At 39.3% G+C, this 16,627-nt stretch overlaps 1 protein-coding gene across 2 annotated transcripts in view; it reads right to left on the bottom strand.

The window, feature by feature from the left end:
* The window catches only part of PRKCA (protein kinase C, alpha), a 138,872-nt gene that overhangs the window by 44,114 nt on the left and 78,131 nt on the right, over positions 1 to 16,627 (bottom strand). For both annotated transcript variants that reach the window (XM_014952259.1, XM_014952260.1), the window contains exons 4-5: positions 7,254 to 7,365; positions 6,406 to 6,534 (exon numbers count right to left, since the gene is read on the bottom strand). In XM_014952259.1, coding sequence (XP_014807745.1) covers positions 6,406 to 6,534; positions 7,254 to 7,365 — 241 coding nt within the window. The remainder of the gene's footprint in view (positions 1 to 6,405; positions 6,535 to 7,253; positions 7,366 to 16,627) is intronic.

The raw sequence follows: 16,627 nt of genomic DNA, 5'->3' as shown, positions 1-16,627 counted from the left end.
TTCTGTCGTAACTATTGAGCATGATAATGACCCCTGTACTGAGCAAAGCAGCTGGTACAAGTTAAGATTGTCATCCGGACAAAACGTTAGAAAATTTAACGGGGACTGAGACTGCACACATCTGAAAACACAGTGAAGAGATGTACACATTGAAGTTTCGAACAAATCCAAACTTGCCCAGGTTTTCCTTCTAAAAAACAGAATTCGTTGCCAACTCTCTATAGGTAATAAAAGTACCAGTTTCCTCCTCATTGTTAATGAAGAAGAGTTCATAAATGTTTAGTCAGCAGAAAGTGTTGACTATTTGATGGCTGTCCTACGGATATTCTATTATGTGCTACTTATAATCCTGCAGTATCCACCCAGAAGCCGTGCCTAAAACTGGGAGGCCCACTTTTCCAAGAATAGTATAAAGACATAAGCAAATACAGAGCTGGTTCTTAGGTACTCATACTCTAAATAAATATCTAAATATGACAGAGTGGGCTGGCAGAGAACAACTGACATTCTGCATAGTGAAGAAATTCAGGCAGAATTTTTAGGAATTCAGACAGTTGGTGACAAAAATCAAACTTTTTTCATGAGATTGTACAGGTCAAAAGTTGCAAGCCATATGTAGTTATGGATTTATAACTTCTTGTGACACCAGCAAATATGGTCACAGGAATGAGTAAATAAATGTTTCTGTCCTTATAACAAAGCTGAATTATTCCCAGCATGAGTTTACTCAGTTCCTTTACAAGTGAGTCACAGCTACCTTTTTCCTGAATTCCCAAATGTTGATAATGAAACAGTTTACTAATCACAGAGACCATTTCTGGCCAATCTTTTAGCCCCAACAGGCAACTTAGATGAGCAGGAATCTCTCAGCTGCATGTGAAGAGCTGTTTTCAGAAGAGGCTTCAGATCTCAGATGGTCTCCTCTGGCAAGGTCCCCAGCATGACAGAAAAGGGAGACCTTTGGCAGTTCCAAGACATCGTAAAGTTCATGTCTTCCCACAATAAAGCATTAGTAAACCATTCCATAATTCTCATCACTTCCCGAAGAAGATTCTGGTACAGATTCCAGTGATCTGCCCCGTTTACAGAAGACTTAGGAGAGCGACAGAGGATCTTGTGTTCCCAGCCAAGGAACCTTCTCCCCAGGATATTTTCCCTTTACCACACTCCCCGTGATCACAATGGGAAAGATTTACCTATTACTGAAAAGAGTCTTTCTTCCAAGCTGCGTACTTGTACTCTCTAGATGCAAAATCCAAAGCTGCTCAGATTTCCTTAAAGATTTACTGTAGGATTTTATTAAAAGTCTCAATGAATGCTTGCTTTCTGGAGCTGGCTGTGACTCGCGTGTACAACTGGCTCCAAGACAAATTCCGCTTTTCAGATGATTTCCAGTTTCTATACAGTTTTCAGCCACTAAAAATGCTTTCTGAAATGAGACTTTTCTCTATTCTATAACTACACCCCTGCCCAACTGAAATTTCTTTTAATAGCCCTCCTGAGACCAGCTGCCTCCTCATTCCACCCCTTCTCCTGACTCTTCAAAGTTGGCAACATAACAATTGTCAGCTCCTGGAACGCCTGCACTGCTCAGGTGATTTACACACAAGAAACAGATGATTAATTTCCTTCCTAGAACAAGATGAAAAATGAACCAATGTTGTACAACACTTTATTCCTCTGTATTTATTATTAATACAGTCTCTCCTACTAACAAAAAATGTACCATCATCTCTAATGCTACTAAGTACTTGTGCCTGCAATCGCTTCTCCAGTTTCAATTTCAATTGCAAATCTCATAGGAGCAACTGTGTTTTACTTGTAAAATAATATTACCTTTATAAAAAATTATTATCATAAAAAACTATGTACTGCTGGGTAGGACAGCCACTTCATAAAACATAAGTCTTAACACAAGATGTATCAAATTGTCTGAAAAGGGATTCAGACTATGAAATTTCTAATTCTTATTTCTTTATATTCTTACATATATATATATAGCATTTCAGTCACATTTGTCATATGCATGCAGATAGCTATTTATGAAAAACCAATGTTTCTTCTAAATCCTATGCCTTGCTTATTTCTTCATGGTAAAGTTAATTCAGTGAAAGAAATGGGGAGCGTTCAGCTGCTGCCGGGGCTGGCACTCGCTAAACACACAGCTCTTCCTGCAAAGAACGCTGCAACCCTGGGGTTCTGGGAATGCCAGAGAAAAGAGAAGACATTACTGAGATAAAACACATGATTCTCATTCTTTGAAACATTAAGAATGCCTCCCACATGCAAGTAGTTATTTGGGATCACTTTATAGCTATTTGGTACTAAAAGCTGTTTGAATAGCCAGAATATTCATACACGTTCCCTTTTAAAATTAGTTACAGAATATCATTAAATTAATGCTAACAAAGACAAACACTAATGCCGAGCTAGACAAACATAAATAAAATTATTAGAGCGTGTGTGTGGTGGGTTTTTTTAAGGAAGCAATTTTTATGAGAATCTAGAAAATATTTTCCAGTTTGTCTCTCAGTCTTGTTTGGGTAGAGGCTCTGAACCCAGCTGGCCACAGCAAGCAGCGTGACAAGGCACTAACATGCAGTGCCATAGGGTGGCTCAGCAGTCATACACTCATAAATAATTTGAAAAACATACGGTGGGGAGCACAGAACTCCTGGTGAGCTCACTGTTGGAGAGCCTGTTATGTGCTCCCAACCTCTGCAGAGAGCACTGCCAGCTTTCCTCCTCTTTTAAATAACAGAAGCATCACTGAGGAATAAAAGCAGATTTTCTGTATTCTTTCAGCTAATGAAAATACACTTAAACCCCCTGAAAATGCGAGGCTGTGTGTGTATATATATTTTAATAACGTTTATGTAACAGTAGGGTGCATTAGCTGCCAGCGAGTGGGTAACACCCTGCCTGTAACTCAGTGCCTGCCGGGAGGGCAGCTCCTCACTCTCAGCTGCCGTCAAACCCAGCTCCCGACTGACAGGTCACAGTTTAGGATCCCAATAACGTGGCAACTTGTTACACGTCAGTGCACCAGATGGGTTATTTTCTCACAAAGGTTATTGTTTACTCACTATAAAAATAATTCAAAAATAAAATAAATCAAAACTGTGATTCAACCTCCTACAAACTCACTCAGAAGAGCCCCAAATTATAAGACGGGTCAACAAGTAAACGTGAGAGTGACAAAACTTTTAACGTACATCAGGAGGAAGAAAATTCTGTGCAAAAAGCATAAAGAATAGCAAAACCAGCTTTACTAAGCATAAAAGCAGAATCTTCAGGTCAGTCCAGCCTATGAAAGGGTCATGAATTCAGTGATTGCAGAAAAAAACAATTCAAGATAATTTCTATAAAAAGCAAATTACCAAGCTGATTTACTGCAAGTGCAATAAATAACTAATATCCAATGCAACTCTCAAGCTAGTAGCTATAAAATAAAGCATTGATATTTAAAAACAGCAACACAAACAAGCACTGAATGTGGAACATCGACAAGCACTGGGAAGATGGCAAGGTTTTGGCAAAGTATAGCAATATAAAATTCCTACTTATTTGCAAGAAAGTGTTGCTGAGTCTCTAGCATTCCCACTGAAAAGACTGTATGTCTACTTCTAAGCACCCAGACTGAAGCTCTGACTTAGTAAACCGGAATGAAGTATGTTTACATGCAGGACTGCATCATTCCCACCATCAGTTCAACACAAAACCCACCAGAGCCCTCAGGTATTTCAGATAATCGGGTTGAAGCACTGGCCAACCCCACCTGGCCTCCTACTCACTGGGAAAAAACCCCAGTCCTATTTACAGTATTTTATCAGGAAAACACTTAGTAAGTGAGTGTGCACCGTGTTGCCTTTTTTGGAAACAAAAGCCAGCACAAAGCCCTCAAAGCCATTACTAGAAGCAAAGACAAACCACAACCCACTGAACAGTGTCCCCAAAGGCCTGTGTCTCCCGGTCCCCACCGAGCGGGGGGCTCTCCCGGCTGAGCAGCCCATGAGGTGTTGGTGAGATACCACCTGGAGAGGCACGTCTCCATTTAGCAGCACAAATGTTCTGCATGCAATCAAGGCTGGCTACCAAAGAATCAGCAGGAACTAATTAACAACTAAAACAGGATGCAAAGCAGAGATATTAAGGAATTCAGCTGAAGGAACTCAACACCTACGGAGTCATTCCTTTGAAAAAGACTTGAGCAAAGCTTCCAACCAAACAGCTGGTCATTGGTTATTTTTCCTGCTGTTCCTAAACCTCCTGGACATTTAATTCACCCCCTTTCCCGAAGCAAAAGGCAGTGGTACCATGCTTAGCAGCCCTGGGTTTGTCAATAAATATGTATTTCAGAAGCAATGCCATACTGGGAGAAAAGGAAATTTTTGCACAGCAATACGCCCACCAACTGACTGACAATTGCTAATGTTTAAACGTGCACTAAAGGTACCTGAAACTTCACCTGGCCTGGGCTTAGTCTGTATAGTATTTTTTATTTTTAAAAAAAATGAAAAAGATAAAAAAACCCCTTACTTTCGGGGCAACTGTCATTTTTATTTAAAGAAACTTTCCGAAAGCTTGGAAATGCTGACAAAGCTCAAGCAAAACAACTTAACAGCACCATAATTACCGTAATTGTTATACACATAACAAGGTTATAGTAAACATTTTTCTTGTTGTCCAGAAACCTACTTAATTGTGGGATAGAAAAGTTTTATTTATAAACACAAAAGTAACAGCATTTGCCAAGTACGCTCACACCAAAAAGAGCTCGTGAAGAAAACCTACAAAATATCTGTAACAATTTTACCATATTCTTATTTCAAACAAGACCTTTAAAAATAAAATCGTGAACTAAAAGAATACCTATCTGTGTAATTGCTTTGTAGTGCCTTGGTACCACAAAGACTTGTGACAAGTGTTTTTGTCCCCAGAAGGATTATAAACCTGCTGAATCATCAGAAAATATGTCCGTGTTACTTGTCAAATTAAGCGCATTATGTCAGGAAGTTTAAGCCCTATTGTAGAGCCTTGACTCAAAGAGGCCTAGAATAATGCAAATACTGTGGACACTGAATTGGGTCTCTCGCAGTGCCAATGCTAACGACGTACCAGGGTACATCAAATGGGATGGAGCAAGATTCGTTGCCTCCAAGTTTTCTTCACTGAAGTAGTGGTGGCCACCTGTGACGACACACCAACCACTCTCCTGAGCTAAAAGCTTTTGATAATTTGTATTTTATGAGTGTCTTCTACTCCATTTCCTACATTATATCATACCTATTTTGGTTCCAGTTACTACAGCACATATTTAAAACTTCCTTAAAGTTTTGAGCCATAAAAAATTGACACTTTCTTTTAGAATTTAATTTATTCCTTCCCTTATTTCACTTCTGTCCATCGTAATTCTTGCCCCGTACTCTCCCTTTCAGTAAATACACTGCAATCTGATTGGCAAAGAACATTTTTTTGCATATTTGTATCCAACAGAGAGGAATAATCAACAATAAAGTTCACTACCAACTTTGCACTTCAGATATCAGCTACACTAATTATCAGCTGACCCCAGCTGCAATAGACAGCTCCCACAGAACACGTCAATGTGCCATAAATACAAATTCTTATGCAGATCCTGAGCAGTAAACTCCACTCTCTGATACAGCACAAGGAAGTTCTGTTGGAACTAAGCAACCTATTACATGGCTATTTAGTGGAACAACACAGTCCTTCAACCAGCAAAATAAAATTTGCAGATATTTTTCTGCAACTTCAGACTTGGAAGGGGTCGGAGGGAGTGCGGGGGTGTGCGTGTGTGTGTGCACAACTGAAGTTTACTCACGAATTCTGGGAGAAACACTTCCAAGGAAAAGAACTGCCACCCTCTCTTTCCTTCCTCTCTCCCTCCTCCCCTTCTCAGTAATCTTAACCTTACAGATTGTGATAATTTATTTTTTTATTTTGTAATTCACTGGGAGTAAAATTTGGGATTGAATCCAAGTTGCCTTTGTTTATTAAATACTCTGAAATGCAGGAAACAGCTCCTCAGCTGATGATGGTTCAGGGTATTTCTTGTGTTCTGAAGATGATGGCTAACTTCCTGAGCAGCCAGCTATCCTACTGGGCTGCTTTCTCCATGAAAAATTGACATTACAGTGTTTTTCTAATTAATATTCCTGAGTTTTTAAAGCTATTACTACAGCTTTCATTTTTTATATGTACTTTTGTGAACACCAGTTCATTGTTTCTTGATTCAAGAACATGTTGAATGGAATCCTCACACCTCTGAAGGGAAATACTCCATCACTGGCTTTAATACACAAAGATTTGACAAAGGTACATAAACCCACAGTATATTGTGCATTAATGAAACCTGCAAAATTCCAAAATGAGTTGTTTTACCTGTTACTTCCAGTTTGTCACCAGTGACTTCAGCTTTCAGATAAATCCTCCCTCGTTTCTCCGTGTGATCCATGCCGCAGAGGCTCGGGACGTTGATTACACATTGCTTGTGAACATTCATATCACAGGCTGTGGATATAAAATCGGTTCAGCCACTTTGAGGAGCTAATAATGTGATTAGACTGCGAACACTGAGCAAAGTGAAAGTTAAGATTACGATGCTGAACGACCAGCAAGACTTTCGGACTACAGCTGCTTGTTTCTCAACTGAATGACACAGCTAGTTTCCATCCTACAATACATTTTGTAGAAAGTGAATTAAACAGAGACTAAAATAATCTACTTCAGAAACCAAAGGATATCATTAATGAAGGGCAAGGAAAAAAAAGTGAAAATGGAATAAAGACTTGCTGGGAATATGACTAAGAAAACAGAGCATTAGCAACGAAAGGAGTTCGGGTTACATTGATTATTAGATTTTCTAGCAGGAGACTTCCAAGACAAAGGAAAGGCACAGAAATTATTGGTCCTTGGCTACCAACCAAACTGAAAATTCAGTTTCCAACAGTGTATTCCCCTGACCAGCCCCAAACCAGCCTTCCTCAAAACTGCCATGGCAAAGGCTCTTCCACCACATCAAACTCAACACACCATGTTCTCGGCAACAGAGGTGATTTTCATTAGTATATTATTATAGTACTGAAATATTCACTTGAAATATAACAGTGCTATAAATAGCTAACATTTTAAATAGTATTTTCCACAGAAACGAAATCAGAGGCTGTTAACCAGCGTTTCCACTTACTTTCTAAAATACCCTTTTGGTAACATGTCAGAACTCCACTTACTGTCACATTTCATCCCTTGGTGCAGCAGCCCATAGAGCAGCGAGCCACAATGGTCACAAAAGGTCGGGCTCCCATATGTGTGGATCTTAAACTTGTGCTTGCTTCTGGGATCCTGAGGGAAAAAGCAGGAAGAGATTCTCAAGTCAGAAAAAGTAAGATTGACACACCTTTAATATATTACTTCAAATACCAAAAAAATTTCCAGCTCTCCAACTTGTGCTACAGAAAAATATATTCCAGCAAGTAGCTTATTCCCAGCCCTTGGAGCGGTACCTGCGTCGGCGCAGGCCCTGCGGCCTCGCTTCCTCATTTTCCTTTGCCTTGGGGTTTGGAGAAAGGGCATGGTGGCCCAGAGAACAGGCCTGTTCCTGTGACTCGTGTCCTGACCTCAGACACAGGCAGTGTAAGGAGGGGGCTCAGCCCGTGGCTGAGGTGTCACACAGTGGCTGCCTGTTCATTGTGTGCCATCATCACCCTCCTGAAATGATGGCACAGAATTCAGCAGGAGAGGACGGAAGTAACTGTTATGGGGCTAATCTGAAATACAGTCAAATGCCTCTAAAACCAGGATCTTAAAGACGGGATGATCTTGAAATGCTGCGAATTTATATTACTGTAAATGAAAGTGAACAAAGTCCAACTTGGCACGTAGTGAATATTTTACAGACTGCTACTCCCGTCTGATTTTTGAACAGAGCCTCTTACAGTGAGGACATTTTAAGGCCACCACCAGCTTGGAAATGGTTTCTAATTTAAGACCAGTGAGAGGGAACACATCCAAATCACTGAAATGCATGACACATCCAGATACATTTGCTGTTTCTCTAGGGGGAGAGATCCCCTTTGGAAAACCAAGCACATTCATATCAAAGAAGAAGAAGAAATTGCATCTTCACTGCATTCACCCATGTCAGGCTCATTCCACGTATCCATGACCACAGAACTTCACCTGCCCCAGCCTGTTCCCAACGCTGGAGACCCACATTGCCAAAATAAAATGTGCAAGCCCCAGACTTCTGTGCACATCGCCTATGTTTTGTATCATTTATGACCACTTCCAGCCCCAACTGTACTTTTGTCAAAACTATCACTGCACAATCTTGACCAAAAGTTGAGAAGAGCAGTGATTCTTCTTCATTAAAAAACATACCCTGGGGTTTGAAATCACTTCGTGCTAACGTTATTTACAGAAGGAGCACGGAAATTATGAAATCCCAGGTCTGTCATGCATTAAAACATTCTTAAACATGACTGCAAAATGAGGCATCAAAATGTTTTTCTTCTGTTTACATTTTATATTAATATACCTTTATATTAGATAAGGCTTATCAAATTGTCTTAAACAATAAACTAACCTTTCAACTTGCCAATAAAAGCTTTCCCAAAAACCAATAGCAAAGCACAGCATGTTATACAAATGGAAAACTTGCTAACTCTTTATTCAAAAATTAAAGATTCCTTTAGAATAAGTGCTTTCTCAAGATATTCAAGAATTTTGGAAACTTCAAACAGTAGTTATCATAAAAATATGACTATAAGAAGGCAAAATCTTGCCTTCAAAATTTAACATTTTTGCATCCTACACTTTGTGAAGGGTTTTTTTTTGTTTTGGTAAGCAATCAGTGGATGAAGCTTTTTTGGTCCTAAGTTTTATGACACATCTATAAGCACGAGTTTTCACTGCTGAGGCAGAAACTCCATAGTATCTTGGATAAAGAGGAAAGGCTTTACATTAAGAATTCAAATTGAGTCTATTTCACTAGTTCTGTTTGTTATACAGCCTGAGATATGAAATGCAAACTGCTAACAACCATATTTATTTTGTAAACACAGTTAACCTACATGGAATGACATTCAATGCTCCAGAGAACATCTGTTTCGTTATTTATTAAAGATATTGCCAATGGCTCTTGCGGTGCGGGGTCATGGGAACATTGCTTTACTAGAGGGTTATCTGATGGATCGACTCTGACTATGCCTTCCAAACAACTTAAAACACATTTTCAAAGCTAATTCTTCCTTAAATTGTTTTCTTTAGAAGACATAAGGGGATTTGTTGCCTTATAAATATATACACTTCACCATGACTTTGGTAAGCACATCTGTTGCCGAGAAGGATAAAACCTGCAGCTTCTAAGAATGACACTGAATACACAAACTTTTAAAGTTGTGTTTAACATCTGACATAATTAGTATTTATGAGTATAAAGTAATGATATAGAGGGGAAAGAACTATGGGAACTTATTATAGTGAATGTCTACTAAATACATTGAACCTGGATATTATACTGAAATTATCTAACAATCACTACTAAATAATTCCATCCCAACCCATGGAATATACATGGTAATTAAGTTAAGCAGGGGTGTGTGTGTGGCTTAAAAATGTTGTGACATGTAAGGACAACCAGACTGCACTCACTGCAAAGCAGCTCCTGTGCCTGCAGCATGGAACTACAAAGTACAAGCAGCAGCATCCTTATAAGACGATGAAATAAAATCAGTCACATGAATAAATATAACAAGTTGGATCTAGAAATAGGCCCTGTAGAACTCAGTGTATATAACGTGAATCATCATTTGCTTTCTAGAATAAATGTTTTCTATCATTGTGTGAAAATGCCTACTGTATGATGTTTAAAAAGAACAATTCAATACAAATTAATTTTTTTAAAGAGCAAGCATGTTTGACTATTATTAGGCATTATTCTATGTGCATACATGAAGTCACTTATTCCAAGCACAGCATAAAAAAAAGAGGACAAAGGAAAACAGTAGCAAAACTACTCCTGAAATGGAAACTTTGCATGTAGGGAATCTCTCTTTTAAAATTCCCTTAATAGAACTAAATAGAAGAACCTAAAAATATTTAACAGCTAACAAATAAGAGAGTGCGCTCTTCATCAGTATTTAGTCCTATTTTCTCTTTCAATCCTATACATTTTTTTTATTTTTGGTAAATTGAAGTATACAAAACACTGCTATTTTGCAAGCAAGTCTGAGAACACACAGAGAAAGCCAAGAGCTCTCCATACACCCATCAGAGATTTTAAACCTTTTTATCTTATTCCCTATATTAACAGGGGCTTTTGATGCACTTAGAACTACCCTTGAAACTATAGTCTACACTTTAATTGTAAGTAACTGTATTAGTAATAATTACTACATCACCAGTACTAATTACTTATATTATGAACAGCAATTAACTTATTGGTTGTTAATACAGTTCAGTATTTTCCAATGTTAAATATGCAATAAGTGACTTACACACATTACTGAGGAAACAGCATCGCCTTTAGTATTTTTAAGCTAGAGGTAAACTACTGAGTTAGACGTAAGCTCCTGGAAAGTTTCTTCAAAAATCCCCTTTTAATCAATGTAAACTTTCAATAATTCCCAAAGCATAGCTGGCAGTCATATTTCATAGTAAACACAGGGAGCCAAGCCAGGATATGACAGATGAACTGCCAAATAATGGCTGCTATTTGCAAGAGAATTGAACTTTGCACTAAACTTGGCATAGATTAATTGTGAAACTCTAAAGGGAAAACCTACTTCTGTTTCCAAAATCCATCAAAATTATGAAAGGGGGAAAGTGGCAACAGGAAAGCACTTGTTAAGCAGTGATGAATTATATGCTCTATTAAAATTCATGTTATTTTCATGCTAAAAAGTGAATTCTCTGCTGTTATTAAGACAATCTCCCATTTTTATAGGTACAAGTAAATGCAATATAATATAATTAAATGGGAAAGGAAACTCAGGGAAATCGATATCACAGACATTTAAATATTAGTCTTTGAGAAACCTTTAAATTGGCAGAAATCTCACCAGTGCTCTGCAATTTGATTGCAGTACAACCGGCTGGAGTTTCCAAGCCTGCAGTGATACATATGGGTGCAGTGTCCCTATAAAGATGAATCACAATTGGGCATCTACACCCCATACAGCTCTGAAAAAATCAAATTATTGCCTACTCTCAAAGCTGAGACGTGCTTCTAGAGAGGCAGGCAGCCCCAGCACCGCACTGACCGGGAATGGGGGCTGTACACGGACTGGCGCCGTGAGGACCTAGAGAAAGAAAACCGAAAACGGAGCAGAAAACTCTCAAAAATAAATAACTGTTTTTGCAGAAGTGACTTTCCCAGACCGACAGCTCTGCTTCTGCTCAAAGGGGTTTGGATTTGCTCTGGAGATGGGCCAGAACCCGGGCGGGCTCCAGCAGAGGGAAGCAGAAGAACACGGAGGCATCTCAGCAGAAACCCCACGGTTCCCCGTCTGGGCGCTGCCACCGAGCTCCGTTTTGCCCCCCTGCAGCAGCACTGCCACCAGCCCTGCCTTTTCCTTTGTTTAGCACAAATGAATCCATTTCCTTTATTGAACAGCAATGGAAAGCACCCCCCTGCGAGGAACCATTCCATAATTTTTCTGGCTCAAAGAGGGGGTGTGCAGTAATTGAAAGCGCATGGTTAACCAGCAGCACATCAAACTGTGCCTTAACACATCACAAAACAGCTTATGAGCGTTATATTTCTGAATTCTTTCTAAAAGCTCCCCTTTTGATTAGAATTTTATTCCCCTTGATAGCAACATTGAACCAACTATAATTTTACAGGCATTAAATCATCACTTTGCTTTTAAGTATAAAATATACAAAAAACCACCACATGTGAGTTCGCACCAGTGGAGATTTTATACACAAAGCAGCATCATATTATTCCTTGTTAAAGTCCTTTTATAGTATGGGACCTGACAGTATCAATAACTGTGTCCCCAGAGCCACGTATCTCAGCCCAAAGCCCCTGAACCTATCCCCGTATTGCCTTTCATTCAGCACCTTCCAGGTGACACACCGAGACCTGGTGTGAGTTTTGGAAGGAATTTAAATCAACATCACAAGCAGATCTGTCGGTGCCAGAGCCTGTACCAGTGATCAGGGTGGAGGGGAAAAATGCCTGTTTTCAGTCATTAATACCAACACACACACACACTAACAGGGCATTAGACAGGATATAAGATTAATTAGTTTTCTGAAGCTGCCTATGGCTGCTGAAAGGGTTCTTTCCCTATCTGCACTGCTGGTTTTGTGATCATTAAGAAGCAGAAAATGCAAAAATACAAGTGTAAAAATATTTTGGGAGAAGCAGAAGATTACATTTTCCATTACAAAAATAACTTAAAGGGGTTCTGCAGCAGATGACCCATAAGGTCCTACGGCTTATCAGGGGCTACAACAACAAAGAACAATTTTGTGTAAATAAATGCAAATGAACCCTGTTTTCCATGTCCTACCTCCACGACAGAACCACAGCACTGTTCTTCATCCCCAACCGAACACTTACAAACATATTTATTTACCAATGTAAAAGGTGTAAAGGAAAAGTAAGCTTAAAATATCCCAGACAAAAGAAAAATATCCTAGACAAAAGAAAAAATAAAGTTCCCGAATGTCAGAGGCATAAATTGTGGGACTGTTTGAATTTTTATTGAAAACAGAAAGGGAGCCAATACATTAAATCCATGCAAAACCATACCCAAATCGGTGTAAGAGATAAGAGATCCCCATTCCTCTTTACCAGCAGGAAAGCCCTGGGAGACGGGCAGGTCTGTTCTCCCCATGTTCATGCACAACCTTTAAACATTTCCTGCTGCCACAGAAACCCCAAGTCCCATATCTTTCTTTGTCCCCACCAAACGTCTTTGACGTAGGAATTGCAAGGAATGCTGCTCTAACAGATCAATGAAACCATTGCAATTTGTACCGCACCTATTTTACTTAAAATAGCTTTAACCTCCTTAAGCGAAGACAAGTTAATAAAACATATTTAAGAAGAACCTAGCATGTTCTTCTCTGTGTGGAGCTAAATCCCACATTCATCCTACGCTGTCCTTGGGCAAATTTCTATTTTATTTGTGAAAGTCTTCAAACTCCAGCTTTTCTAAAGACCTTCCAAACAGTCACTGCAACATCTAAGACCCTATTCAGGTAGCAGGTCTGTTTGAGCGACTTTCTTCTGTCTGCTATTTATTTTCCTATTGGGATAACAGGAATCTTGGTGATTTGCACAGCATCTTAAGTTGAGAAAGCAGCTTCAGGCTGGAGGAGCTGTGAGAGCCAAGGGAGCCAGATGCTTCTACTGGAAATAACTCCCAGGGCTTAAAATATGGCTCCTGTGATCAGAGCCCAGAGCAAGAAACAGCAAAAAGCCATTGTTCTACTGGTCACCAGCTTCGTTCCTTCCTGAGCGAGCGAGGCTGTGCACATGGGAAAGGGAAAGCAAAAAGAATTTGAGACTCTGGGGAACGATTTAGCGATGGAATGAAGTCAGTGATAGGAGGATCGTATCACTTTTTATTACAAAATGTACAAATGCATAAAGCTTGTTTCATATTTCCTCTCTCAGGGCTGCAGTGTAGAAAAGTTTTGTTGCTTTCAGTAAAGGACAGTCCAAGGTAAGTCCAGCCCCGAACAGGATTTGGGCTCAAGGGTTGGAATTACATTCAGAAATGAAGACTGATTCCCACGTTCTATAGAAAAAATGATGATAAATGATACCCCAGCCAGTAACAACAAAAATCTCTGTTCTCATCAGTAAGACCACTTCCATTCTGTATTAACCTGAAGAGAGTTAGGAAGGTACACAAAGAGAAAAAGATGGCATTTAATTAATAGCAACAATTATCAATCAACTATTTCCTTCTCTACACCTGTATAGAAGACAACTTGACCACAGTTCAAAAACGATTCAAAAGCAGATGTTTTGGTCCCCTCCTGGAATCCACAATAAATTATTATTTTTAATTAAAAGAAACAGGTGGTCATTGAAGCAACTGATTTTGCTGCCTTTTGTTCATGTTCTTCTTGTACAGAATAGTACTGATTGAGTTGGCAAATGGAGAAAGAAGATCTGCATGACTATACTCACAGGGATTTGTAATTTCCTAATTACTATAAAGACAGTTAAATTCGGAAGGGACTTGGTGTTTACTGGCTCTTTTATCTTCATTCTTTTTTAATGAAGAAACTGCGGTATAATTACAGAAAGTGCATAAACAAAAGATCCTGTCGGAAACTGATTCATGTCTGGGAAGAAATGGAGCAAGATTTTGTTTGGGATACAGCTCAACATCATGTTCCAGTGCATAAATCATTTCAGTAAAGACTGAATCCAGGGATCTGGATTCAAAAGGACTATTAGAAAGACAGAGGCAGAGATATATATGCCATGCTTAAAGAACTAATTCATTAGCTTTATTATCTGTTAATTTCTTAATTTATTTATTGAACATACACATTTTTCAACACAGAGCATCCTTTACACCTCAAATAATATAAAGTTTAACATTGATCAGATAGAAGAATTAATTTAAACAAATTCTTGCTTTATGAAAGGGTATTGTTATTTCTTGATAGGTACAATACGCTGAATTGTTTAATATTACAAATTATAATGTAGTTTCTGTGCTTTACACTGGAGCTGAACCGTGGCTAGGTGTGATGCATCAGTAAGGTGATACAGGACTGAGCACCAGTGGGTGATGCTGTCACTGTCACTGCACTGTGTGACATCAGGCTGCATGGCAATCATTTTACATTAATATATTTGTGTACAGTAACTTCTCATCAGTTTTTAAAAACTTAATTATTGGCCAACAGGCTCTTGCTAGAGATGATATGACTTATTTTTTTCCCCCCATTATCCTCAGCTGGAGCTCACACTATCCTTCTGTCATGCACTTAAACAGAAGGTGAAATGAGATAAAGGCTGAAAACACGTCACCCAAAGTGCCCCGTTCCCTCCGCAGCAGCGGTGACCCCGAGCGCAGAGGGTTCAGGCCAAACAATTCGACATCTGTCGTAGGCTGAATGCTATTCATACAGGAAGGTGATGCACATCTATCCCAGAAGTAATCAGAAACCAGGCAGGGAAAAATGGGAATGACCCCAACCACTCTTTCAGAAGCCATCATAGCCCTAAGTTGAGACAATATTTAATATGTAAAGTCTTAAGAAAGCATCTCTGTGATCCCAGAGTTCCTGACTGATGACAACAGCAAAAAATGAAACTAACTCAATATTTTATTTGTAGAGCCAAAGCTGCCTCAGTTCTGTCTAATGTGGTTTGAATGGTTTTTACAACTATTAAGTGATAGATTTGAGCACATACAGATGAGCTGGTTTGCCCCAGAATCTCAGAATAAAGTAGGGGGGGAGCTAAGAAGGTAGCAGTGAATGCAGCTTGCTCAGCCTCTGTTCTTGCCTCTGAGCAACCTCAACGCGTGAGCCCCTGAATATCGGGGGTACATTTCCCACTCCTCACCTTGCAGAGCTCCGCTTTCCCCTCGGAAATGGCGAATGCTACCAAAGAACCCACAGATTTATAAACACACACCTCTCATGCTCTCACTGAGTCCTCACCCACAGCACCTGGGCTCCTTCCCACCTCCCCAGCAGCAGCTGTACGCTTCAGCACGCTTCCGAGGAACGGCATTCCTACGTCTGGGTGTACTGCTACCAAACAGGAGGATGGAATATCCATATACATCAACATATGGTTCAAAATCTAAAGCCAAGCCCACAAACTTCAGCACAGATTTGTTTGTGGAAGCCGAGTGCGACAGGAGGGGGTTTCCCGAGCAGTGGAAAGGAAACCCAGAGAGAAGTTTGTCTGTCCCAGGGCACTGCACACCCCAGAGCTCCGCGTCTCTTTTACCTTTACTTGAGGTTAAATTCTGACACATGCAGCTTTTTCTTTTTTTTTTTTAACAAACTTCACTGGAATCTTGCAGTGATGTTCAACAGCAGAGTTTTTAAAAACTGCAGATTTGATCTTCCTGAAAGAAGAGAGGACTCTCACTTTACCCAGTTCCTTACATCACAGCTCAACAGCTCATTGAAATGCAACGCCAACAGTATACTTGCACTTCTGTCATTTGTAAGGAAAGACATTACATTTCTTTCTCTAAAACCTACATTTGAACAAAAATTCATGCACATGTGAATTAATACATTTTTAAAATTTCCTGTCCATTACAAAATGGTGCATCTGTTTATTTTGGTATAATGGCAAAACTGTGCTGATCATGCACAAAATCAGAAATAGTGATTTTTGAAAATTCTGAGAAGGTTTTGGTTCAAAATCAGTTAGAATTTCACGACTCGGCAGCTTCCTCGTACAAGAACTTGTGGGGTGACCAATTGCTCCTCATTTGACAAATTTTATTAGAGACAGACACAGATTTGAAACACTGGAGCAAATTGTTTTCAAAGTTACTCACTGAATAATTCATTTTTGCCTGATAATTTATACACTGGTTAATCACCAAAAAAAAAAAAAAAAAAAAGGCAGAAAGGGGGGAAAAATAACAATAAT

Source organism: Calidris pugnax, unplaced genomic scaffold, assembly GCF_001431845.1.
Source record: "Calidris pugnax isolate Ruff unplaced genomic scaffold, ASM143184v1 scaffold206, whole genome shotgun sequence".
Classification (NCBI taxonomy): Eukaryota; Metazoa; Chordata; class Aves; order Charadriiformes; family Scolopacidae; genus Calidris; species Calidris pugnax.
Note: the sequence above shows the minus strand (reverse complement) of the source record. Positions and strands in the feature narration are given on the sequence as shown.